The 27,728-nt window shown below is 42.8% G+C and overlaps 2 protein-coding genes across 6 annotated transcripts in view; one reads left to right on the top strand and one right to left on the bottom strand.

Annotated features, from left to right (window-relative positions):
• Positions 1-3,002, bottom strand: part of ALKBH8 (alkB homolog 8, tRNA methyltransferase) — a 44,882-nt gene extending 41,880 nt beyond the window's left edge. For 2 of the 3 annotated variants that reach the window (XM_085216263.1, XM_085216264.1), the window contains exon 1: positions 130-458. In XM_085216263.1, coding sequence (XP_085072389.1) covers positions 130-166 — 37 coding nt within the window. In that variant the 5' untranslated portion in view covers positions 167-458. Of the gene's footprint in view, positions 1-129; positions 459-2,853 lie in introns of those variants that run through there. The other variant, XM_085216265.1, reaches the window with a different exon arrangement.
• Positions 3,003-13,377: 10,375 nt separating this feature from the next.
• Positions 13,378-27,728, top strand: part of ELMOD1 (ELMO domain containing 1) — a 41,937-nt gene continuing 27,586 nt past the window's right edge. Inside the window, exon 1 of one of the 3 annotated variants that reach the window (XM_085216260.1) lies at positions 13,378-13,514. The gene's annotated coding sequence lies outside the window, so the exon portion shown is untranslated. Of the gene's footprint in view, positions 13,515-13,641; positions 14,037-27,728 lie in introns of those variants that run through there. The other 2 variants (XM_085216262.1, XM_085216259.1) reach the window with 2 other exon arrangements.

Here is a 27,728-nt window from a genome sequence, read left to right as displayed (position 1 = left end):
CAAGTCTTCTGCCTGTCTCCTCACCATTTGTTGGTTCCTCCTACTACTCTTACTCTTCCACTCCCAAACCCAACTCAAATTAAAACAATAGTTAAAGAAATGAACTGACAACAACAATTTCTGGCAAACCTAGTGTCATGGTTTCATGATTTTTGGTTATCAGCATTCCACGTCATAACATCATGTAATGCACTGGGGGTTTGACTGCTGATGCTCAAGTTCCGGGTGCCTGTCCGGAGGAGAAGAAGAGCTACATTTCCCCAGAGTGCTTTGCGGTCAGCGAGGAGATGTAACTCCCGGCAAGGTCTCCTGATTCCTTCTTCTTTGCCTGCGCTGCTTCGCTTGCGCTTCTCCGCCTGCGCTTCTCCATCGGCTCAACTGGACTGCACTTCTCATCTCAGCGTTGTGGTGAGGCCGATCCACCTTCCAGACACACTCTCTCTCTCTCTCCTTATATTCTGCTGATACCATATTTAGTAAATTAGTTTGTTTCACCTCAGATTGTTGCCGCTGTTTTCAATTATTTCGGGGTCCCCTATTTTCCTTTTCCGGGGGTGCGGATCCGCGGATCCCTCCACCCTTCTAGTCACCATCTAGTCTAGAACCGGGCCAAACCAGCCCGTAAACCATTGACACCTAGCAAGTTACTGGCATAGTAGGTATCAATGATTATATCCTGAAATTGTTTCAGAATCTCACCATCAAGACAGAGATGTTACATGCTTGGCTATAACAGTTCAAGGCCTGATTTTTTGTCCAAGTAGCAGTATTGAATTTTTATAGGATCCAGACTACATAAAGCTCATATATCTGAGCCTGACAAAGAAACTAATAAATGACCCATCCTACCACTAAGAAAAACCTACCAGTTCCTAGGATCTCTATTCAGAGCTAATTCAATCGTAACCCAGAAATATGCAATGTACACATAATACAGAAAAAGGTGACCAATCTCTAACATGGAACAGTAACAGAAAAAAGGAGACCACTGAAATTATTTCCCATGACTTCAGAACCACACAGAAGCTGAAAAGCTCAATGGGTTATAAAGACCTTCCTGTAAGATTATTTTTCACTATGAATCTTTTAGCAATTGTCTCCCATCTCTCTTCAAAATAATAACCCTTACTAAGGGCTTTCTGCATATTTTATACTCTACTTTAGTGCTGTCTTCAGTAATCATTTTCCCTTCCCAAAAGAAAACATGCATGCAATTGGCAGTTCATTCCTTGACAAAAATCACACTTGCTTCCAAAGACAAAAAGTTCAGAATGGTTTTATCACTGAGTACTCACCTTAGCTACAATCAGGGTTAAACACACACAGAAGAAAAGTCAACTTAACCTTCCTTAGCTTAATGACCAAGAAATCTCACATTAGCTTAGATTTTAAAAAAAAAAAAAAAAAAATACAAGTGAGTTTACATCTCACCTGGGGAAGAAAGAACACACACCAAAAAAAAAAAAAAAAAAAGGCAAAGTTAAAATGCCCATTCATCTTGCTTGCATAAACAGTTAAATGAATATTATGGGAAATATGCATTGCAGGTTGTATGGCAAGAAACTGCTGATATTTCTTTGCCAGTTTTGAGACAGACTTCACACCTGATCATTTCTTTGTTGGAGCTATTGGCCACCAGCAGGAAGCAGAATGGCATGAGAAGAAGATAAGAAAATAAATAAATAAATACAAATGTACCTGATAGAAAAAGAAAAAAAAATCTCATGAAAATAGCTATTAAAAGTTCATAGTAAGTACCTTCGCTGAAGTGCAAGGAATGGCCTACCTTTCCCAGGATTCATCTGATTTGCAGGCTTGTTCAGCAAGCTCAACCATGAACAAGCTGTCCAACTGACAGGCTGGATCATAGTCTGACCAGCCCAGCCTTCTTTGCCACAGTCAGCTGTTCTTCTCTAACTAGGAGGGATAAGCAATCTCAAACTGTTTCAACAAAAGTATAAGAAATACAGCTTGGAACCATACAAATCTGGCTCAGAAGAAGTATGGAGGCTATCTGTGTTTGAAATCTGGATGTGGAGCCCAGGCAGCCTGATTTAGTGGTTAGTAAACCTGCCCATGGCAGGGGATCAGAGTTTAACCATCTTTAAGGTCCCTTCCAACCTAAGCCATTCTGTGATTCTATCTGTATTTCCCAGACCAGTCAGACCGCTACCAAGCAGTCTCTGATGGAAGAAAAGCTCAGAACCAGACGGTAGAACAGCTCAGCCTCTCACACAGAGCCCACACCTCCTCAACAGGGTGACTGCACCTGATCCTAGGGGAAAGCAGCTCAGATAGGCTTTGGACAGAAGGCCCCCACAAACCTCCACATCCTCCAAGCAAAAACAAAGAGCTCACGCCTCAGTACTTTGGCAACGACAGAGACCAGTGCTGAAAGACTACTTCCTATGCTTCCACTACCTCCGCGCTAACCACCACAACAAGGGGCAGACGGGTCCGACTGCTGCCTCAACAAGGGTACTCACAGCCCGGCCCCTGCCCCAGCCGGGCCTGAGGTCTCTGCCTCCTCACTCACGCTGTTACCCAAAGTCAGCTCTGCAGCCACAAAAACCAACAGACTGCTGTAATTTCAGGAATCACATCCACTTGCATCCGAGCAAGTAAATAAACGCATCTGGCGGCATTTCACATCCGCCAACAGGAAAGGGAGAGAGCGAGCACAGAGCACTCAGCAGTGCTCTCATAGCCATTCACGAGGATTAGAAAAACACACCGACACAGCTCCAGCAATGCTAGCTCGGGTTACCGCAAACCCCTTAACGGGTCTAACATTACTGCAAGAAGGTCAACTCTCCCCTCACACAGCCGTCCCGCCGCGCCGCCGCACATTACCTGCCAGCAGGCCGCCATCTTGGGGCGGGCACACGCCGCTCCGCCCGCCGTCAGGCGGCGCCCCGCCCCGCGGGTGGGTCCATGTTGGGTGGGGATCCCTTCTTTGTCAAACGAGTGTTGTGAAGCTGCGCGGTGAGGAAGGCATGGGATTCTGATGCGCTTGGTGTTCTTTGACGGGTTTTCCCGAGCTGTGGCAAGCGCCTTGTCGCAGTACCCGAGGAGCCGGGAGGTTGTGTTGGGGGAAGGGGATGGCGGTTGCCTTCTCGTTCAGCCACTCCGGCAGACTCACCGAAGTGCACGGGCTCATCGTCCTCCTCCTTCTGGTGAATAAATTCTTCCTTGAGTCGGCAGCCGAAGCAAAGCGACGTTGGGACTCGCGTCCCCGGCCGGGCAGCGTCATGACCGCGCGCCCGGCTCAGCTCCTTCACGGAGGGCGCGTACGTCTGTGCAGAGCGGAGCAGGGCACGCCTGTCCCTCCCCATTCCTCCTGCCCACAGCCGGGACACCGGCTCTCAATCTTTTTTTTTTTTTTTTTTTTAATCTGCCACAATACTGAAGTTCAGCGTTACCTACTTTTAGCAGGCTCATTCTCACTGTAACTTGTTATCTAAAAAATGCTTTTTCTTTCTTTCTTTATTTAACTACCAGGCTGATTTATTTTCTCTCAGCCTCCTTTGTGGGTAGTTAACCTTTTTCAAGATAAATTAGATGTGAGATTCCCAGGTGTGTAGCATGCAAGGCAGCCAATGAACCTTGTAGATGTGCACTCAGAAGCCAGTTCTGTGACTTTGTCCCAGATCCACGCTCTGGATTATTCTTCCCATTCAGTTAGGCAGGGCTCTGCTTACCCAGGAAAAAAGTTATCTCCCTTGGGGTACCTACCATGACCTGTCCTGGGAACACAGCTATCCAACGTGCAGGAGGTACAAGCACACAAAGGATGTGAGGCTGGTAGATCATGTATCTCTGCCTGTGAAGGTAGTTTGTGGTCAGAAAGGGGATCATGCTTCCTTCCTCCCACCTGTCAGTGGCCCTTCATCACTTTCCATTTTTGACCTATGCTGGACACACAAAGCATTGTGACAGCACAATTCTCCTGATTGAGTCTTCTCACACATGCATTGTGAATATTCATAGGATCATAGAATCACCAAGGTTGGAAAAGATCTCCAAGATCAACCAGTCCAAGCATCCACCCGCCACCAACATTTCTCACCAAACCACAGCATCTAAACATTTCTTGAACATCCTTAGGGATGGTGACTCCACCACCTCCCTGAGGAGCCTGTTCCAGTGCCTGACCACTCTCTCAGAAGAAGCACCTCTCAGTGTCCAACCTGATTCTCCCCTGGTGCAACTTATTAAACAACTTATTAAACAACATGTTAAAAGCCTACCTAGTAAGAGTATTGCAGGGAGTTTGTTAATCCTTACAGACTATAAATATTAGCATTATCTTGTCTTTTTGTAAGAAAAATAAATGGGGGAAAGAAAATCCACACAGTGCCATTGGCTGCTTCTCTATCAGAATATTCTCTGAGGCTCACAACTCTGGAAAGCATGCAACCTGAAATCTACTGAAAGAATAATTTTAATTAATTCTGTTTGTACTTCATTACCCATTTGTTCTGGCGGGAGGAAAATACCTGCCCAAAGGTTGTTTTTGTTGAGTGCCCACATTCTGATTCAAAGCCCTGAATGTGTGGGCTCCCAGTTCCTGTACTTGGCTGTCTGTTGTGTTTTATCCCCCTGGGACACATGCACTGATGGTGGATGAGAAATATAACATAGGCTTAGTGGGTTGTTTTATTTCAGAGAACAATCCAAGGGATTCTGGCAGCTCATCCTGTATTCTCCCACCATCATTTGGGTTTATTCAGCCTTATTCTTTTCAAAATTGCTTTCTGGGGGGGAAAAGAATTACTGCATACCTCTTTTCTTAAAATATCTCTTTATGGTTAATAGAGTCAAAAATTTGGGATGTAGATTGGAATAACCTTGAATAACCTTGGAATAACCTAGCCTGGTCTAGTGGTTGACAACCATGCCCGTGGCAGGGGGGTTGAAATTAGATGATCATTATGGTCCTTTTCAATCCAGGCCATTCTTTGATTCTACAATTCTATGATTTTTTCCCTTGAGATTTTACCTCCATAAACAACATTCACACCCAAGAAAATTCCAGCAATTAAAAGGAAAAAAAAAATTAAAGACTGGCCGTGTTTTGTTTTGTTCTTATGTTTTTGATATAAGCTTATTTTGATCATATCAGAACTTCTATTCCTTTTACAGTTTAAGCCCTAAGCATTTTGCAGTCCACTCTAATGCTAGGGTTAACATGAGCACAGACTCCTACAGATACCACTGTGCTTATTGACCACATGTTAAAATATATCTCCTTATGGTTAACGATTCTGTCACTGAGTAACCCACAATAATCTCACAGAAACAGGGATTCAAAAAAATTTGCATTTATGTTTTACAGTCTCTGATTAACAGTCTCTGATTAAAAGTACTCCCTATGCTGTTAGCTATTTGCCCATTCCCTATCCACTTCAAATAATAGTAAGTAAACAGATAACAACACTTCTGTTTCCTTCAACAGAATAGAGGTTACTGATCCATACGTGGAAAGACAATCTTACTTCCTTATATGCTAATGCAGTCCAAGCCATGCTTTAGCCTAATCTGATCACACTGGATTTCCATCACTTTCAAACCCAATTAAAAGGAAATCACAGCAAAATAGTAGGATTTGTTATATTAAGTCTCTTGATTTAAGATGCTGCTATTTAAGAATCATGACAAATAGGATATTTCGGGATAACAGTTCATTACAGAAATAAGAAACCTCTTAGCACAAAATCCTCCTCAAAATCACCCAAGAGCGGTACTGTAGAGGAGCACGATAGTCAGTGATAAGACACAGATGGATTGTTTTAGGATAGCATTCATGTAACAGTTAGGGACTAGACAAGTATCTGTTGACCTAAATTCAAAATGTGCCACTGCTGCCACTTAGAATAGTAAAATTCTCCATAACAAACCTCTGCAATGCCAAAGGCTTACATTTTTCAGGAAGATAGCAAGGCTGGCTCTGTGCTGCATGTCATTTTGATTTTGTATTTGTAGTGTTCAATGCTAGATTTCATATTTCTTTCTAAACACAGAAAAACAACCTAAAAATCCAGTTTTTGAAATTATTTAGCAATTACATAAGAGCTAGAAAAGAGACAAGGAGAATTCTAGGCCCAGTGAAATCAATGGGAGATGTGCCACTTATTACCATGAAGGCAGAGTTTATTGTTATTTTCAAATACTAGTGAACAAAAATTGCTCATTCTTGGGAGATTCAAAACTTCAAATAATATTACTATGCTTTCTGATTTTAGCTACAGTCTCTGCATCACTGTAAGGTTTTTTTTCCCGAAACACAAGACTTTGGAATACATATGTTTTTTCCTTTAATAAAAGCTGATTTTTTTCTGAAATCTTTAGAATCAGAACTTTAAGAAACACATATAACTGCATAAATCTCACAAGAACATTGTAAAATTTAGCTACGCTTTTTTGTTACAAATGTGTGACTATCCATACATTCACTACCAGCAAAAGTCTCTATGAGGTACCATTCTATTGTGGAGCAAGTTTCTTTGACATGACGATAGTTGCATCTTCTTCTGAGTTTTTGAGCAGGAAGATTTTCAGCTCTGTATTGGTACAGTTACAGATCTCATCATCCAGATTGTTTAGAAGGTCAGCAAATGTTCAGGTTTGGATAGCGGTTAATTGAATTGAGCACTTCTGCTATGCAGTAAGATTGCATTAATGGAACGTAAGTGTATGTCTTGTTAAACTTGGGAGGGAGGAATTGTTTTAACTTCCACTGCTGGATATGCTGCAAAAGTGTTCTTGCACTGCTGGGTCACCAAAGACATGTCACTAGAACAGGGAGCACAGTCCCATAGGCTGCAATAAACTAAAACATTTGATCCCTTCCTGGAATGTCCTCAGAACATTCTTCAGAACTTTCAGGCACAAGACAGAAATGACTGCATCTCTGATGTGCACGCTGCAGGTCTGAAGAACTTTCATTATTGGTTCTGCCATTACAGATCTCCAGCTCTCGCAAAGTTCCTGACATGCACACACAAATATCGACAGAGAATTTTCTCATTGGATTAAGGAAGACTCTAAGAGATTTAAATTCCCAAGGCACAACCACCGGAAAGCATAATATACATGAAGATCAACTAAAATCTCCCAGTACAGCTATTTAAATGCTGTCTGCTGACAGCTTTTTTCTGCTCATGTAAAACCTCTCAAAGAAGGGCACCTGACCTCCAAAATCCCACATGCACCAATACTGATCAAATCATACCCTGCAGGCATTTGTTTTAACCTCAGTTTTGATATTCTGGATTTTCTCTGACCATAAGCAGTCCTAGACACTTAGGGTTTTAAATCTTTCCAAAACCTCATCTCCTCTGCTGTAAGAATAGTAATGGTATTTCTGCTGCTTTAGAACAGGGATCTTCATGCAGTTTGAAGCAATAGGCCACTCTTTCTCATCAGGCTCCATGCCCCTCTATCATCACATTTTTATTTGAAGATACTGTACAATTGCAATACAACATTACACATTCATGGACCATCTACTTCAGGCTTGGAGATTATTAAATCTATATATTACTGCTGGGAACATTTCTCAAAAAAAATTCCTGAGTCTCCTGTTAGCCCTATACTAAATAAGACATGCTGCCTCCATTGCCCAGCTGACTCTTTCTGTACAATTCAGCCAGTCTAGGTCTTGTGCTAGTCTGGTGTAATTTCTAAGGCATTGGAAAGTGCAGAACAATACTGTACAGAACAGTACTGTACAGTACTGAAAGAATGATACAAAATATTGATCTCCCGCCAAATTACTGAACATATATTTTCATTTAAGCTTTAAAACCATGTTCTTGCCTTTTACAGCTGTTTCTCTCAATGAGACAGGAAGCATTATTTTTTGGAATTGCTTGTTGAATTATATTATTCTCTTCTGGCTCTACAGTCAAAATCTTACACTAACCTGGCAAAACCCAGTTCTGTCACAAGCAGTTAGGATTTGGTAGGCGTTCAGAAAGCAATCCTGCACAGGGATCCTCCCTGATATCTGCACTAGGCAGGCAGTCTGCTCTCCTGCATCTCCTTGGAAATCATCATTTGCACAATTATCCTTCAGGGCATGGATGTATTGAAAGGACTATTATGGAATATCAGGCAGTGAATTTGTCTACTTCATCAGTCAGTGCATTTTTAAGCATATCACACTTGCAGTCCAGAAACAATCCACTAAGATTATTTTTAAATGCATAGTGTTGTTTACATATAAATAAGTAATATTAAAAGTTTTCTCAGTCTTTTGTGTTTTCATTATAAAACAGATCCTCAGTTCTCCAATGGGACTGAAGAAAATATCGCTATGCGTTCCATAGGCTGGAGCTCCATACTTTCAGCCCCTTTCAGGCATCATCTTAGGAGGTCTCATTAGCTCTTGTTCATGCAATAGATTCACATTATTTGGAGGAATAGCTGTGCAATCGTGCATAAAGCAACCTAAGCTGAAATCTTGAAACATGACCATTTATTCAGGTCACCCCACTTGCTGCTCTTGCAATCCAGTTTTCGTTAACTTCTCTGGATCTGTACACATATCCAGCACATCTAAAAAATATAGAAGTTGCAAGTTTTTCATCACACCACTTCTCTGTGACTCAATTTGCCAATCAGTTTGATGTTTGTATAAATATTTACATAACTTGTCAAGGGTTGTGAATCTTTATGAATCATTGTTTGTGTAACACCTGGTGATCCTTGAGTGAAATGCAACACATGCAGTCAGACTATTGATTTAAGGAGTTGCAATGTATATATGAAAAGAAGAATGAAGAATGTCCTTTTCCCCTTGATCAAAATTTGTTTCAAAGAATATATATAAATAGTATATATATATTATAAATATAAATCTTTCTTCTTCATGAATACATAATGTGATTGGTATGTACCTTAGTGAATAATATCAGTATTATTATATTATTATAATAATCTGATACAACTCAGTATATTCAAGTTTGTTCATTTTTATTAAGATAAAAATGCAAGTACTTTTATTTTAATAAAATAATCAAAATACTTGTCTACATCACTTTTTTTCCCCTTCTATTTCTATATGGAAATACCAAATACAATTAGTTAAATTTAAACACTCTAATATTAAATGCTTTTAATTCATAAGAAGTCCTTTCCGATAGAATTCTTTGGTTCAAGAGACGGGCAAACTAAATGAACATACTGGCTGCTCCTCTTAGCTGTCATCTCTCAGAAGGCTGTATGAGTAAGCCTGACATACTTCATCTCCCACATTATCGTCATCGACTTGCTTTTGTTATTGCCTCCTGTGTTAAGCTTTATGGCATCTTCAGTAAAAGTAATACAAGTGAAACCAATTGTGGCACTGTAAATAAATAAAATAACGAGAAGAGAGGTTTCAGAAATGATCATGAAGGTTATGTGCAGACTGCTTTCGTTGCTATAATATCAATTCATGAGAGTCACGTAAAACACGTCTCGGGACTTTTCTGTATTTGATGCTTGTCCTGAGCTAGACACAAATAATTCGCAGCTGTTCAGTATTTCAAAGCAGAATGTTGACACAAATACCAAGTATCACAATGATTCCACACACTAAAAGAAAACAGATTTTATCAAGGGGAACAGATTTCCTAAGCAACAAAATTATAGAAGCTAAGGTTTGGAAATATATTCTCTCATCCCATCCATCTCTTTACCTCAGCAGGATAGTTCTTTATAACACATTTCCATAGTGTTCTGCAACTAATTTTTAAGAATGCATTCTGGGGGCAGGATGTCTGCAGGTAGTTACACAGGACACTGTCCCAGGAATGGAGTCAGCACGTGTAGACCAAAGAAAGGAATCTCTGACTGCGTCACATAATTCCGGATTGTTACCTGGGCAATGCTTGGAATGGGGAGGAATGAACTACAAACCTCAGGCCCCACACAGTAAATCTCAGCATGGATGATTACACAGAGTAAAAACAAAATGCTTGAAAATATATTGTACACTGTCAGATGTAAAAGAGAGATGCTAACCCAACTAGCACAAGGATCCTAAGATGAAAGGCTCAAGAAGTGCAACAAGTCTTTGATATAAGCAAATATAAGCAAATCATGTCTAGGTTTGAATGGATCTCGAAGAGGGCCTGTTTTCATATCTCTTATATTTCTTTTCATTTATTAAATGTAAACTAGAAAGCTTCAAGCAAACATTTAAAAGTTTCTGGCTATGATGATGTAGGATCAATAATTGGACTGGGAGCACCTGTCTTGCATTCATAGCACAGAAAACAATTTATTATGGACACCTTTCCCTACAGAGCTCAATAGCTAACATGCCTCTCCTGGAATTCCTGCTCCCACTAGCAGCCTCTTGGACTTCAAATTCCCCCCAACTCTCACTGACCTTTTTATCTAGCAGGAAGCTCACACCCCAAGTGCACGTGCTTAGAACAGCAATAAGCTGGGCTCAGACAAACGCCCTCCTGTCTGCACTTCTACCTGAGCATCCCATTCACCACATGACACCTCCCAGAAGGTACTGCTGGGTGTTCGCTGGATGGCATTCTACACCTCGGGTAATCTGAGCTTGATTCGTCTCTGAACATCTTGACAAGTGCATTAGCATCAGACTTGCTAATTACAGCGTTCTGTTGTCAGCTGCTACTAGCTTTAGAAAGCTTCCTCTGTTCATACTAGCATTTGGCCATTTCTTACAGAGGTCTTCAGCACTGTTTCATATAAAACACAGATTTTCAGTTGACAAGAGATGTATTTTCATGCAGAGTGAGAGCACAGCCATTTAAACTGAAATCAGACTTCATGAGTTCGAGCAAGAAGAGGTATCAGGAGAAAGCAAAGCCTATGTAATACAGAACTTTTCGCACAAGCAAAAACTTTGATCAGCTCAGTCAAAGTAATGAAGAAACACAACAGTTGGTCCTGCAGTACCTTTAATCCATTACTGTTCCTTTGATATCACAAGCATCATTATACTTAGCAGTATGCTTCCATTACAGCAATTTTCTTCTAAACGCACAGCACTGTCACCAACTGCCAAATGTACTGTGGTCCCTTAAATTACACCCAGCTTAACAGAGCACGAAGATCAACCACTGTGAAATAAATACACAAACTGTCAGCTGATCTAAAGTTCCCAGGAAAAGCGCTATCAGCATGACTAACAGCAGAGGTGTCGTTCATCACACCCCAGCACTGCCCAGCCGGCAGAAGGGCCCCTGAAGGCCAGGGCAGGTGAGGAGGATTGAAAGCAGAGCCTGAGAAAGTTTTAATTTATGTTGAGAGGATCATGTCTCATCCTTAGTAAAATCTAGGCTATGGGCTTCTGAAGCTGAGGTAAAAAAAGCCCTTTGTGCAGATAGGGGGTTGTTTTTCTTTCTTTCTTGTCTTTCCTTACTATTTTTATGACTATTGTGGAGTTAGTTAAAGTGCATCCTTTCACCTGTTTTAAGTAAAATAAGTACAAGTGTTTTAGCCGCCATCTGTATTACCCAAAAATAAAAAATCTTACTTGTCAAAAAGAAAACAAAACATAATAATACTGTGGAAGCATTTGCCGAAGAGTAACTCCTTGTGGTGAATTTAATAATGCTTGGGTGGCACTTCTGAGAAAAGTGCTGCGTGGTGTCACAGCATGGCAGGTCCTTCACAAGGGCACAGCGTGTGTATTCTTTATTGATCTCATCCTTATCAGTGAATTGTACAACAAGAACTTCCATCCAAAACAATGAGGGACTGGAGTTGTTGATTTTTTCACAAATATCTGAGCGAGGTTGCTGTCTGTTGTGTTTTTGCTTGTTTTTGTCACTTCTGTCACATTCTTTAACAGACTAAATTAATCATGCAGGTGACCTTGCTGGTTTTTATTACTCGCAGCAGGCTGTATTGGCTATTGCTGAGAGTGTGACATTGCTCAATTAGTGGGGTCCCCTATCTGTTTTTTTCTAATTTTTTTGTATATTGAAATGTACTAATGCTCTGCTTCTAAATACAGGCTGTGCTTCTGCTGCAACACACAGTTTATTCAATTTATGGCAAATAAAAGATAATTATGCTGTTAAAATAGAAGTACGGTATAGGAAAAGGTTCTCTAACTGCTGATAATCAGAAGAGTTGAGAGATTTCTAATCCATGCCACTGATAGCTTTAAAATGCTGTTTAGTTTTAACTTTGCATAGGACCTGATAATGAGCATGAAGCATAAATAGTACAGGTAAATTCCATCCCAAGATGTTACATCAGACTACAATTTAGTATCAAGGGATTTGCAGGAGTTCCTCTAGGGCTGAAATGGCATTGCGTGACCACCGGATGGCCAGTTACTGCAACCTGGTATCAGTCAACAGGCAGGAGGCCCTGGGAAGTTCCAGGCCATTGTTCTAATCCCTTACCTTGCTGTAGTGGGAAGGGACTTGAAACACAGACCCTTCCCAGCTTATGTTTAAAGTGCCTCTACATATGTGGACAAAAGTAAGACATCTGTGAAGGAAGGGTTAGTATGGATCTGGCTTTTGATGCTCATGATGCATCTTGCATAATTATGAGTGCCTTACGATGCTGTTAGCAGACTTTGGGAAGCATATTTGAACTACTACTGAAGCCCCTGAGCATAGCTTCTCTTACCTAAAGCAGTTCCTGACAGGTTCAGAAATGGGGAAGTTAGGCTCTGTGCTTATCGAGATACAGTAAATAGAACTGTCACCGTGATGCAGGAGCCAAGAAGAGGAACCAGTTTTCTAGTTGTGTTCGTGCATGGAATTAAGCTTGAAATCTGTGGATGTTTGTAATTGAAGTGAGAGGTGAGGCAGGAGCACTGCTGTGTGGAGCAGCTCAGTGTTCGGTGGGGCTGCTCAGCTGCTAATGGGCAGCGTGGCTGCAGCAGGCTGCTCTGCCTGCCCTGCCTTGCAGCTGCTCTGCAGATGGCAACAGCCATCAGCACCTCTTTCACCGAGGTAAAAGAGGGACAGCGTTCCTCCAGCGCAGGAGGAGTGAGCAGCAGCCTGTTTTGCCTTCAGTGCTGAGGCATGGACAGCATTTCCTAGCCATCATTAAATGTGTCATTAAATTATGACCTTCACGTTTTCACCGTGCTTCTTGAATGTTACGGTTGATTATGCGACTGAAATGACTGGGGAAAAAAAAAAGTCTTGAAGGAAATTAAACTATGTCCCTTTAACAGTCGTGCAGAGAGCTATTTTCAGGTTAGACACGGAAAACACTTTGAAAAAGAGGTTAATTAGCATTTCCAAAGGACATCCAAAAACTACGACTCTCTTGGACGCCGTGGGGACGGGAACGCGGCCTGCCAGCCTGCCCCAGCCCAGCGCACATCTGGGCAGATGCGGGTGGCGGTGAGGCCGCCTGCTTCGGGCCGTAGTTACGGCGCTGGGCAACTTTAAACGCGTCTGCGGATGCCTCAGACGACGGTCCGTTTTCTCTTGGAGGGGAGAGCCTCACAGCTCGGCACGCCTGCGATCCCGATGAGCAGATTGCAACTTTGAAGATCAGAGGTCCTCAAGGTACGCTGCTAGAGAAGAAGGACCTGTGTGCTGGGACACGGGAGCGGGGCCGGCTGCCTCCGCACGGCCTCGGGACGGCACCGCTCTGCCGAAGGAGCGGCGGGCAGCGGCCGGAGGGGGGAGAGGTGCGCGCTGCCCCGCGGGAAGCCGGGCTGCCTCAATGCCATCCACGTCTCAACCTGTATATGTACGACGCGCCCGGCTCTGCCCTTGAAGGGACGGTCTTCGGCGGGGTGCCGGGGACGGGCAGCTTCCTCCCGGCCCCTTCCCCTCCCCGGGGCGGGCTCGGTCCCCGCCGCAGCCGCGGTGCGGGCGGCCCTCAGGCTGCGGCTGGGCGGCGGGCGCTCCCCCCCTCGCCCTCCGGTAGGCGGCACCGGCACCCGCCTTCCTCCACCGCCTCCTCCTCCTCCTTCTCCTCACCTTCTCCGGGCGCCGCAGGAGCGGAGCAGGGCGACCCGGATCTCGGCGCCGCACCGCCCGGCGACGGCGGCCCGGGACGCGCCATGGGGCTGTAGCGGCGCGGTGAGTGGGCGGCGCGGCGCGGCCCGAGGCCCGCGGGCGGCTCCGGGGGTGGCGGCGGGAGAGGCGGCCGGGCCCGGGTCCGATGCCGGGAGCGAAGTTTTGCCCCTCGGGGACGCGGGAGGACCCCGTGCCCGCTGCAGGCCGCTCTCCTGGGCGTCGCCGCGGCCGGGGGAGCGGAGCGCGGGGGCTCGGGGTTCTGCTGGCGCTGCGCCCACCCCCGAGTGGTGATGGAGCGGAGAAGTTCCGCGCGATCCCGAGTTCAACTCCGGGACCGATGCTTTGTGCCGGATCCGTCCTCCCCGCTGCCGCTTTCTCTGCGTGAGAAGGGTTAAAGCGGAGCGGCTGAGGGGGTCGGAGGGGGACGCGGCGGCACCGCTTTGTCCCGTTCCGGCTCGGCAGGTAGCTGGGTTTGTGACAAAGGCGTTCGGAACAAAGGAGCCATGTTAGCAACTGTTGGAAATAAATTAATTCTGCGGCTCGCACGCTTTAGTAAACCCGGTTTTTCATTCATCTCTCCCGTCCCCGCCCTCGGCCAGCCCAGTGTATCCCGAAGTGAAACAGGAGAAATGGCATCGCTTCCCTAAACCTGCATCACCCCCTGCACCGCTGCTGACGCGCAATTCACCTCCCGCTTCAAACAGTTACGCGTTTCTGAAGAGCATCATTTTGTGCTGGGAGAGCCTCCAAGAGCTGAGGCAGCAGTGTGCTTGTGATGCGAACGTCTCCTCATCCTAAAACCAGTCTGTTTGTACCCGAGTTTATTTGACATTTTTGATGAACACAAATCCAGAAGAGTCTTCCTGCTTTTGGGGAGCGCCTGCTTTTCTCTGACTTTTTGGTTATGTGGAACATTGCGTTTCCAAACTGAACAAGTGGAGCTGCATCTAGAAATATCTCCTGACTTGTTCAGTTCTCATAATCTGTGTACTGCTTTCAGCAGTATTTCAGCTGAAACAAGTGCAAACCCACATTCCTGTAGCACTAGACTTATCAGCAGGGCTAATAGATGCTTGGAGACAGGAAGCCTATGGTTCTTCAGGAATGAAATCATGTGACAGCATCAGATACTGTATGTATTGCTGTTGACAGAAAAACAGTAGAAAATACTTCCAGGAAAGCACTAAACAATAGGAAATGAGCTAACAACACATTGGTTAACTTTCCTGCTGGCTTGCTGATGAATCATACAATACTTTTTGCTATGAAATCTGCTAGGGCTGAATGTATAACAATGTCCACATTTCAGGGACAGCTGTGGGACAGCATTTTATTACTGGCTGCAATTGCACTGGGCTCTTGTAAGCCCAAGGGTCTCCTCTGGCTCAGGGATCTTTCTGTCATTCTTGCCCTGGAATTACAGTCCCTCAATGTAACCAATGTTAGCAAAACTGTTCAGTTGTACATGCAGGCACAGGTGGTAAACAGAGCCAGGGCAGCTTTATATCTCCCAAGGGGCCATGTGAAGTGTTAGTGGTGAATTGCAAGAGCAAGCCAAGGCTGCCTGGAGATCTGATCTTGTGTGGCTGAATGCTCTCTGGCTCACGAGGCTATTTTTTTCTTATTTTTATTTGTTAATGAACATCTTGTTCTTCTTGATTGGAAAGCTTGTTTTATGTGACATTTCTTTGGAATCTTTGGCTCTCTGCAGGCCAGAAGACTGCATGGAACAATTTACTTTTCTTGAATGCAGGCTTTGGAAGCGGACTCTGATCTTTAAAGAAGGCAGGTCTTGCTGGAATACTGGGGAGAAAGACAACTGGTGAAATTCCAGTCAGGAAAGGGGGATAAACTGAGGAAAAACAAAATGAAAAAATAAAACTTATGTGAAGAGATGCAGGGAATGGCCACAGCAGCACAGCACTGAGACTGTGATTCAGGCTTAACATCCTCAGTAACTGCAAGCACTGAGCTGTGCTCCATGCCATGTGCCAACACTGAGCTGGGAGATGTGTGGCAGTGCCTGAGCTTGAGCTGGGAATGCTGCTTGCTCCTACCACGCTGTGGAAAGAGAAGTGATATAGCAGGAGCTGCAGGAGCAGCCTCCTGAGTCAGTTCACATTGTGTGTGGGGCTGCCTGAGCACTCCTTTTCAGGGTGAAGTCAGACATTGAAGGTGATAAGCTAACCTGTCTGATTTTGCCTTGAAACAACCTGGATATGTTTACACTAGCAGGTTGGCTTGCAGCCAGCTTGAATATCTGACACATCCTCTGGAGACCTTCTCCTGTGTCCCTGTGCTGGTTCAGGTCTCAGCAGTCTCACAAGAGAACTGAACTGTCCAAAGAAACAAAGCAGGAGTCCTGCTCCAAGAGTATCCTTGTCGATGATGTAGTCTCCTGTAAAGGATGTTGATTTCAAGACTCAGCTGTAATCAAGTGAGCAGTTCCCATCCACCCACGCACAAAACCAATTAAGAGCCCCACACCATCTTGGTGGGCTTAAAACACTCCAGGCAGTTCATTCTCAAGTAAGCTGTCCTCGCTTCCAACAAGATGTGAGCAACAATTCTCAGCTTTCTGCTGCAGCTGAAAAGTCCTTCATAAGTTAGTTTCCAGCACTTGTACTGAATATCATACCTGACTGTAACCAACTGCCTGGGCTTGGTGTTTTTAATGTGTGCTAATCTGCCTGCAGTTCACTAGGCTGAGTGCTCAGTTATGTCCCAGCCAGCTACAGTCACAGATGTAGAGAGGAGCATGGAGAATAGGAGAAATGCAAGAGTGAAAACATGGGATTTGAAAAAAAAAACTTGTAGGTTGAACAGGTGAAATGGCAGCTTGTGAGAGAAGATTTGGGAGGTGTAGTCTTTAATACTGTCACCATAGGAAACCATGTACCTGTGAACTATCTCCTTTCTGATATCAGTTATTGCACCCAGCATTACTTCACATGCATTTTTTTCTTCTTAGCAGGCATGAATACACTAATGGTTTAGCTCAGACTGCTTTTGGAAGCAAATGTTCCAGCTCTCTCTGCTTTTTTTTTTTTTTTTTTAATTTCTTCTTCAGCTGGTATTGTGGGCTAATCTGGGAGTACCTGAAAATAAGTGGGAGGACATGCTCTGGGAACAGTCTTACTGCATCCTGCCTGCCACCAGTCAGCCAGTCCCAGAGACAAGGCTGGAGCTTGTCCAGTGTCAGTATCAGGTGCTTTGTTTAAAAACAAACACCTTTTCCTCCTGCTCTCCACTATGTAGTTTCAATTTCAAATGATTGGCACTGTTGTTTTTTTTTCCCTTGGCAGAGCCACTTCTGCTGGTCTGTGCTAAGTGCTGATGTAGCTGTAGCTCATGTGGTAAGTATTTTCCTGCATAGAGATGGATGCTCAGAGATACCGTGGCCAAGAAAATGAGTCATGCAGGATTCTGTCTCCTCATCTCTTTGTACCATGCTGCTAGTTCATTCACAGTTAACCGATATCTTCTGAAGGTACATAAGGTCCTAAACAGGCACCCTTAACACAAGCAGCCTGCATACAACTGGTTATCAATGTTGCAAGCGTAGGATTTATAGAATCATAGAACTGCTTGAGTTGGAAGGAATACTTAAAAGTCATCTAGTCCAACTCGCCTGGCATGAACAGGGACACCTACAGCTCTGTTAGATTGCTCAGAGCCTGGCCCAGCCTGACCTTGAACGTCTCTAAGAATGGGGCATCCACCACTTCTCTGGACAACCTGTTCCAGTGCCTCACCACACTTGTTGTAAAAAGCTTCGTCCTTATTTCCAGCCTAATTCTCCGCTCCTTTAGTTTGAAGCTATTTCCCTTTGTCCTGTCACAGCAGAACTAGCTAAAGAGTCTGTCCTCTTCTTTCGTATGGCCACTGTCTAGAAAACAAATGGCTGCTATCTGAACCTTCTCTATTCCAGGCTACACAGCCCCAGCTCTCTCAGCCTGTCCTTACAGGGAGATGTTCCATCCCATGCATCATTTCTGTGGCTGTCCTTGGACGTCCAGATGTTATATTCCAGGTGAGGTCTCACCAGCACAGAGCAGAGGGGCAGGATCACCTCTCTCGCTCTGCTGGCCTCGCTTCCTTTGATGCAGCCAAGGGCTCAGTACCGGCTCATGTCCAGCTTCCCATCCACCAGTATCCCCAGCTCCTTTTGGCAGGGCTGTGCTCCATCCTTACAGCTTGTACTGATAGCAGGGATTGCCATGACCCATGTTCAAGACCTTGCACTTGAATTTGTTGAACCTCATGAGATTCACCTGGGCCCACTCCTCAAGCCTGTCTAGGTCCCTCTGGATAGCATCTTGTTCCTTGCACATTTTGACTGCATCCTACAGCTTTGTGTCATCCGCAACTTGCTAAGGGTGCATTTGATCCCACTGCTCATGTCATTGATGAAGATGCTGAAGAGCACCAATCCCAGTACTGAACCCCTGAAGGACACCGATCTCCATTTGGACATTAAGGCATTGACCGTCACTCTCTGGGTACGGTGTTATAACCAGTTCCTCTTCCTTTGAACAGTCCACCTGTCAAATCCATATCTTATTAACTTGGAGAGAAGGATGTTATGGGGGACTGTGTCAAAGACCTCACTGAAATGCAAATAGCTGACATCAGTGGCTCTTACATTGTCTACTGAAGCAGTTACACCATTGTAAAAAGCAACAAGTTTGATCAGACTTAGACCACAGTGTATTCTTTCTGCCACATATTATGTGCCTGTTTGCCAAAAAACGAACTGATAAGTTTCCTTGGACCCAAAACTGTGATGCTACTGGGGTCAGCATACTGAGTATGGGCTCCTGTGGCCATTATCAGATTGTGCTGATGATGAATAGAAATCTTGCCACTGATTTTTAGTACTCTTCATATAAGAAGTATGAAGCAAAAATGACAATAAAAAAAACCAAAATCTTCCTTTTTTTTTTTCAGAATGCTTCAGGTATTGAGACTTATCCATGACACAGCAACAATTTATTACTGTATTGGTAATACCTGCACTTGTAGGCAGGCAGTTGATAGAAGTGGGCACCTTAGCATGAAACAAACCTATGTTTATGGAGACTGTCATCCCTTTCCATAGCTCTAATAGGCAGTTATAAGAGCAAGTCTTTTATCCTCTTTCCCACTTTACCTTCACAGAGCTGCATCCATATCAACATTGGCTTGGATGCATACCATCAAACAGGCTGTGCCTCTAGGAAGCATGAAGATGGGATTTGTTAAATTTGGGCTTGCTAGGCCTTCATGCTGTTAGTGTTAAGGCAGCCTGACAAGAACAGATGGGCTGAAGGAGGAAAAGAGGAGTTCTTGCTGTACAACTTGCAGAAGGGAGAGGAGCGAGGGTACCTTTAGAGAAAGATAAGGGATATACTCTGGGCACAGATTAAGAGGTCATACAGTCTATGCCCATCTATTTGGTGGGGAGACCAGAGTGGAACATCCAAGGATCTTAGATAGTCATTTTCTGTGAACCTTGCTTGCCCTGGCCACTGACAGTACAAGTGTTTTGAGTCAGAGATGGTCTTTCCAAAGATCAGTGCTGTGTCCTTAGGTTGCTGTGTGCAAATGAGAAGCCTGAGAACTGCTAGATTGAGATTTCCTCTAGAGAGGGAAAATGTTTCAGCATTAAGTTTTGATACTATAGACTGTTTTAGCTTCTCATTCCCTTTCCTCCCTCCCACTGGGATGGTTTGAAATTCTGAGGGATATTTCTTTTCTTGAAGGAGAAACTCGAGTTGCACAGCATGAGCAAGGATTTTTCTTGTTCTTCTGCATCCTAGATGTTCAGTTAACATCACATGCAAACCAAGCAATTTGGGAGTGGCTTTGAAGCATGAAAATAAAAAGAAAATCATGGTCATCATTTCAGTCTTCAAAACAAATAAACAATAATAACAACAAAAAAAACAACCTGGAGAAAATCTGCATCAGTGCATTGTGCTATTTCGTACAGGTTACTATCTCAGGTATTATATCAGCTCATATTACTGATTTATTATAGATAAATCTGAAAATGTTTTAGAAACTTGTATTACTTATTTTCTTAAAATAATATTTCTGACTACTGCTTTGCCTTTGTGGTAAAGGGTAGGACTATAAAAAGTACGTGCCCTAAGTCAAAAGAGATGTTGAAGGAAGACTTTCAGTGTTTCATTGTGTTAAGGAGTGTGTTACGGCAATGCTGTCAATCATTCTGCCCTAGTTTGCATTCTTCCTGGCTTTGCTTTGTTCTTCCCCTTCAGTAATAACATTGCAAGAACAGTTTCCTCTGTTCTTCATGTTTCTTCTTTCTCATCTTCCCATGTTGTCTTATCCCCTTTTCCATTCTTCTGTCATCAAATCCTTGCCAGCATCTGTTCTGTCTGAAAGTGAGCACCTAAAAGAAAGCAAAAGAAAGAACAGAAAGAGGCAGAGGGAAGGAGGGAACAATGGTAGCTCCCCCTTTCCTTGCTACTGAACATCTTTCTACTCTTCGAGAAAGGACACCTCCCATGATTACCACAGGAGGATGTGAGGATGTTTCTTGAGCCCTGTGTGGAAGTGCTTCATACATTTTGCTTACCAGCCGATATAGCTGTACTGACCTTCAAAGTATTCTGTCTCTGTTTTGCAGGTTTTCAGCATCTTTTCCTTTTACTTGGTCATCATAGTGGGGTGTTTGTGTTACTGTTTCCCTTTTTGCTGCAAATGTCCCTGTCACCAAATTCCATTATAGCTTCTATTCTCCACCACTGATAGAAGCAGAGCTTGATTTTGATGCTGCTTAGAATTTCCTTAGGGTACAGAAGGATGTAACCAATTTTAGCGTTTTCAACCCTTGTTAATGGAACTAAATCTTAGTAAGATACTTGTAACAGCCTGTGCATAAGCCTGTTTGAATGACAGACGTAGAAAGATGCCCCTAAGGTGAGTTTTGACCATGTTACTGTTTCACTTTTTTTCCTAAGAATGGCTCCAACCAAAGCATGGGATTTGCACTATTTATACCAGCAACTTAAGAAAACTTTCTAGTTTCCATGAACAAATAGATTCGTTCTTCCACTTTTACTAATGCCCCAGATATTAGTAAAATCAGAGAAATCTATCCTGCACCAGTTATGTGCTTGCTGCCCAGAAGACCCAGAGCTTCTAGCAAGGTCATGTACTTAGAAGTGTCCCGGTTTCCTACCCTCTTGGATGAAATAGTAGGCCATGAAGCTTGTGGGGAAAAAAAAAAAAACCACAGTGGGATTTCCAGTCATCTTTACTGTGGATTAAGTATATTGCTCATTTACTGTGGTCCCTCTGCAGATTGCACTAATTTGGGCAGCTAATGGTTGGAGTGTAACACTTGTCATAGGATGGTCAAATACTTCACAGTTTCTTCTTGACATTATCTACTGATTTGCTTCAGAGGAAGTGGTTACTCTCAAATCCTCTTTTAGGGAAAACTGTCCTTATACATTCATAGAAGCACATGGATAAACTCATACATGCTTTCTCTTGTATGCCTACCTTGGAGAGCTCCATATGAAAGTTGTCACTGGTATGTCAGAATAATCTGAGTGCAGTGATAGGAAAAATGGGTATCAAATGGAGCAGTTTTCTGATAGACCAGAATAAATTGTATGGCTCTCACCCAATTCCAGGGTAATTCTGCTGCTCTGTGTTACTCTAGCCTGAAAGCGCTGTCTGACCTATAACCTAACATCTCTGCTGTCTTTTTGTTTCTTTTTGTAAGTTAGCCACTTAAATATGAGTCTATGGTTATACATGATTTCAGGCTACTTGATGGGTAGTCGTATTAATCTGATGGCTGTATTTATTCTACCTTTTCCAAGTAAAAATAACACATACTGGAAATGCTGGGGAAAGAACAGAGAAAGAGTGAGCCATTGGTAGAATGTTTTTCTACATAGCTATTGTTTACTGGGAACTGATAAAAAATCTGGCAAATCTAAGCTTCAATTATTTTTAAAACAAGCCTATACTTCATTTTTACTCTTTACTTTACTCAGCTAATCTAGATAGTGAGGTAGAAATGAAGAGGGAAAGGCAAGAGGGTCTAACTTATTCCCTGTTGAAAATATTCATACTGGAGGATGGAGGAGAGGCTTGGTATTGTGTTGCTTTTTGTTTGGTTGTTTTTTTCCTTTCTTTCATGGAGCTTCTGCAGTAATGAGCCTGAGAGCTAACCAGGTTGCCTCTTCTGGATTTTATGCATCTAGTCTCACATGATTTATTCTAAGCTTGAGGGAATGTTGCTACAAAGTATGATATTTTATTTAGAGCAGGCTGCCTCACAGTACAAGCTGTTCTACAGTATGTATGGAAACAGAGCAAGTAGACCAGAACCATGGCACTGTAAGCTATATAGTCAGACCTGAGCCACCTGGATGTGGCTGCTGGGTGAACTCATCAAGGGCCAAGTTGAAAGTTCATGAGAAATGGCTAAAAAATATGCCTTTTTATAAGACATGAAGTGATAAAGAAATAAATAATCAATTTGTTGTGCGTTGAAAGCTCTTCTCAAGGATGAGACTTCGTTTTCATTTAACTTTTCATTTTTAGCTGACATATTACCTACTCAGTCCTCTTCTGGATCAAATATATAAGCTTGTTAAGAATGGGAACATTGAAGATGGAGACAACACATGAAGGAATTAAAGTACTTAAGCATCTGGTTGCATTTCTGGAAGACTGCAGTATTCTGGGGTGTGGAGAACTTTTGCTTTTTACTTCACATTAGAAAAAGCATGTGCCCACTGAAGTCTTCACTGGTGATCTGAAGGGACTTAATTTTCTTTTTCTCTCAGCATCTTTCAATGCTGTAATAGAGCAGAACTAATAGAAATCAGTAAAAGTAATTATTGCCATCATTCCACATACAAAATATATGTGTATGCATGCATGCCTCCTTTGCTGAATTTCTGGGGTCTAGTTCTTTTTAAAAAATCAGATATGGAACAAAAGACTTTGTTTTCAGGGACAGATATCAACAATGAATTGGAGATGCTTGATGCTATGATGTTGAGCTTTGGTTTGATGTTATCTGTGTAAAATGTGGCTTATTTACATAGTAGTTGTCAGATGACTGTTATCTACTGACAGATTTCAGTGCGTAGATCTAAGTGTATGGTGCTAGAGGTAACCTGCAATATGAGGAGAGTTTCCTTGAATCCAAGTGCAGATTTACTTCTCAGTGACTTTTACAGGCATTGTAAAACCCTCCAGAAGCTTCTTTGTTTCTGTCACAAATCTGTGAGATTATTTAGCATTTTAAAGAGGAAGTAAGGGCCTTGAATGAAGTGCTGGTGAGATTGTAGAACTGTAGACTTCAAAAGCATTATTTAGCAGTTTGGGGGAAGGCTTTTTTGTGTTTGTCCTGCCTCCTCAATCCTGATTTGAAGCTTTTACTTGGGACTCCTCCTTTGGATTGCATAAGCATTGTAATGTGCTCACGCTTGAAGGATCTTTTAGAGAGGAGTAAAATTCAGTGGGGTATGACTTCGTGTCCAGCCTTTCCTTAGTTCTCCTAGTGACATACAGAAATGTAAAATGTTAATGTGTGGTGGAGATTTGGAGAGGAAACCTTATTACCTGTGACAGCGTGGCTGAACTCAAGTCTTGCTCATTAGTTTCCTCAAGTGTGACATTTTGTTCAATATTTTCTTCTAAAGAGTGCTTGTAGTTGAACACAGCCTTGTCTTGAGCACACAGAAATGAAAATCCTCTGGGAAACTAAGTTCACACAGAACAGGCATCAGCTCAGGTATATCCTGCCAGTGACTGTATCGACTGTATCAGTGTAGGGTAAAGCCACTTCAGAGCAAACACAAAATACATTTGAATTCCATGAAACTAAAGTCTGAGGTGACATGTTCCCAAGAACCTTTTCAGCAATGGAGCAGTTTCCAAGGACATGTTGTGAGTTGGAGAAGTCTATGCACTGCATTTACGATAATTTTTAAGGACCTGTAAGTAATCATAGAATCATAGAATGGCCTGAGCTGAAAAGGATCTCTAGATCATCAACCCCCCTGCTATGTTCCAGCTCACTGGTGTCCTTTGTGTTTTGTTGGCACCCAAAATTAGCTGCAGCCCCTAAATGTGGTCCAATGACCACTATATAGGGGAAGGCAGTTCCTTTCCTGTGCTTCTCTTCATGCAGCCATGAGCACTGTTAGCTTACTTTGCATACTGCTGGTTCTTGGCAAACTTGCTAGCCATCAGGACCTCCTGAGACATTTCATGACATAGTTATTTGTCCCCTTTGTAGTTCTAGCCATTGCACGTTGGTGCTTGGGGTAGAGAAGCATTAATAATTCCATCTCAAAAAAAAAAGAGTCATATCCAAGGCAAAACACTTTTAGTGACATAGGACTTGAAACTGTTGTCCCTCACAAATAAATATTCCAGGCTTTTGAGGTCAGTGATGGGTAAGTGGCAATTCATGATGCTGCTGGAAACAAAAGTTGCAGTCTAAAATCAATGATATGATGGTATATTTGGTGATATTTGGTTCAGAAGAGTGTCTTCTGCAACTACAACAACTAAAGCTGAAAATAAATTAATGTCCCTTTTCCTACACTTAAGATGCCTGTACAATTACTGTCTTCTACTTCAAACAATGTAATTTTCTTTTTTTCTTTTTGTGAGGAAGGAAACTTGAATGAACAGTAATCTAATCATCCACATTAACAAAGTCCTATATTCAGCTTGCTCATCTTAATGGTTCTTATGACATGTGTCTTCAGCACAGCTATTCCTTTTTTGCAATTAGAATATAAACCTTCTAAATATACGTGAAATATGCCAGGTGAGTCATTGGCTTGGAAAACAAACAGTGTGAAGATTACCTTTCAATATATTTTATTCTGCATACATGGTGATTTACTCTAAATAACACATCTTTTCTTTTTTCCCTCAACTGAATATGCAGCTGTCTTAAGGACAGACAAAGCAACCCCTCAGCTTCAGAGCAAGATGGGACTTTTAAGTCTTTCTCGACTTCCTTAAGCCCTCAGCCACTGTTAACCTTTCAGATAGATGCTTGTTTTGCTGTGCTGCTTGGACGGTTGTAAATAGCCTCGAGAGTCCAACTAGTTAGTGCTTGTGTAAGGAATTTATATGTTGACAAAGAACTTGAAATAGTTTTGCTGTGTTCTCTGCCAAGAAGTTTTGCTGCTAGTTTTAGGAGTGGAAACTCCTGTCTCTCTAAACTGGATAAAAGCATTTACAGTGAACAGATATCTGTGTATGTTGTGGTAGGGAGGAGTTTAATTTCTTCTAAGTGGTGTAGGTGAAATTGTACTGAGAAACTTGTTGAGAAACTTGAGCACATAGGAGATCCAAACCTGTGTCCTTGCCGTGTCATCTCCCACCTATAGCCTCAGAAAGCAAGTTGCAAGTGCAAACTTAATACACTCTGCCAAGGGCTTTTTCAGTGCTGGATCTGTGTGCTGTTGGTGTAAGGTGCTTATTGGGTACTAATATCTTATAAAACAGCTTACAAAATCAAACCTGATTGTGTTTAGATTTAGCCTAGCCATCTGACTGGAATTTAAAGGAAACAACAACAAACAACTTAAAGGCCATCTACAAATAGAGAAGAAAGAAAATGTCTTCCAGGTTTCTCAGCGAGCAAATGTGAGTCTCTATAGCTTAAAGTAGGAATGTTATTCGTAGGCTGTGGGTGAAAGTGCCGGCGTGGCCCCTGGAGCACTGAGTGGGTGCAGTGACCAGCAGCCGGTCCTCGCTGGGTGCCCGCTAGCTCTCTATGTTCAGATGTGACTTCCTGACAAAAGTATCTCTGCAGGAATCTGCGTTTTGAGAAACTGGTCAAAACTCCCCAAATCCATAACCTGTGTGAATTTCTCAATGAAGGGTAAATTGGCTAATTATTCTGTTTCTTTCTGCAAGCTCACAAATGTTCATTAATTCAGTTACTTTCACATGCAGAATGTTTTTCTTCTATGTTTCCTTTACTACAGGTGGAACTTAAAAGTCTTTCTTGTCTTCAAATATCCAACCTACTGAGAAACTCTTCCAGTATACCTTTCCTTAAGAAGAGAGGAGACAGAGTTAAATCCCTCCCCCTGATCACAGATACTTTTTCTCCCTCTAAGCTCACCTAATTGTGCTTAAAGAATTGTCTGAAATCTGGGGGGAAAGATACTCTAAAACAGTGTAGATATAGTCCAAAGCTATAGCTGTTTTTCTTACTAACTCATACATTGTAACAACTTTGGGAGTAAAATAGATCAGTCATTAATTTTACTTGAGATACTGTTTTTCTTTTTTTTTTTTTCTTTTCATTTTCAGCTAAAAGGGATCTATTACATTTTAAGTGGGAAAAGGTTTATAGAAACTAGGAGTTGTGGCTTTCAAGGTTTATGAATAATTGAAGTTACTCAGCTGTGAATTGTGGAAACATATCTATTTTTTTAAGAATTTAAACATTGTTTTCTTCACACACACACACAAAATCTTTACTGAACTCCACCTGCCAGAGTTGAAGAGGCATTCAAGGACAATGCTCTTAACCAGGGAGACCTCATTGTGGCCTTCCAATACTTGAAAGGAGCATATAAACAGGAGGTGGAATGGCTGTTTATGAGGGTGGATAGTGATAGGACAAGGGGGAATGGTTTTAAACTGAGACAGGAGTTTAGATTAGATACTAGGAGGAAGTTTTTCACTCAGAGGGTGGTGACGCACTGGAACAGGTTGCCCAAGGAGGTTGTGGATGCCCCATCCCTGGAGGCATTCAGGGCCAGACTGGATGTGGCTCTGGGCAGCCTGGTCTGGTGGTTGGTGACCCTGCACATAGCAGGGGGTTGAAACTAGATGATCATTGTGGTCCTTTTCAGATCAGGTCATTCTATGTTTCTATGACTCTATGACATAGGACTTGAATTTTGGTGGTCCTGCATGGAGCCAGAAGTTGGATTCAGTGGTGCTTGTGGGTCCCTTTCAACTTGGGGTATTCTGTGGTTATAAGGCATCAGTTTAGGCTCTGTGTACTTTTGTTTGCACTGAAAGTCTTACCTCCAGGTCTTGAAAGCTTATTTGGTGGTCAGGTGGAACATGATGGCTTTGAGCCTCAGTGAAGGAAGCTCTTCTTACCACTGTGTTAACCTGGCTGTGGGCTGGGTCCATGCTGTCAGAGACTGGCTGTAGAACTCAGCGTGGTGAACTTCTTGAACTTCTGTTACTCTCCGCTCTGAAGAGCTTTGTGGGCTTTTGTAGCATTAGGACTTTACTCCTAGAGTTTCTCTAGGACATGAGGTAATGGCTTTAAGTTGCACCAGGGGAGATGCAGGTTGGATATTAGGAAAAATTTCTTCTCAGAGTGATGAGGGATTGGCACAGGCTACCCAGGGAGGTGATGATGTCACCGTCCCTGGAGGTGTTCAAGTGATGTGGAGATGTGGCACTGAGGGATGTGGTCAGTGAATACGGTGGGGATGAGTTGATGATTGGACAGATGATCTTAGTGGTCTTTCCAACCTTAATGATTCTATGATTCATTTTTGCGACTTTTTTCCTTTCCTTTTAGCTAAATGGAGAATTATTTTTTTGAATAAATCTAGGGGTGAGTTTTTAAAAAAGGTTTAGAACAAACACTTTTAATACTCGTTATGACAGTTATGCTTTTTCTTTCCAACTGATATCCTTCCTGAGTGAAGGCAGAGGTTTATAAACAGCAGCATTAACTTCTTAAGAGCTGGTTTTTGAAACAGTCTAATTTTT

Source organism: Meleagris gallopavo, chromosome 1 (assembly GCF_905368555.1).
Source record: "Meleagris gallopavo chromosome 1, MGAL_WU_HG_1.1, whole genome shotgun sequence".
NCBI lineage: Eukaryota > Metazoa > Chordata > Aves > Galliformes > Phasianidae > Meleagris > Meleagris gallopavo.
Note: the sequence above shows the minus strand (reverse complement) of the source record. Positions and strands in the feature narration are given on the sequence as shown.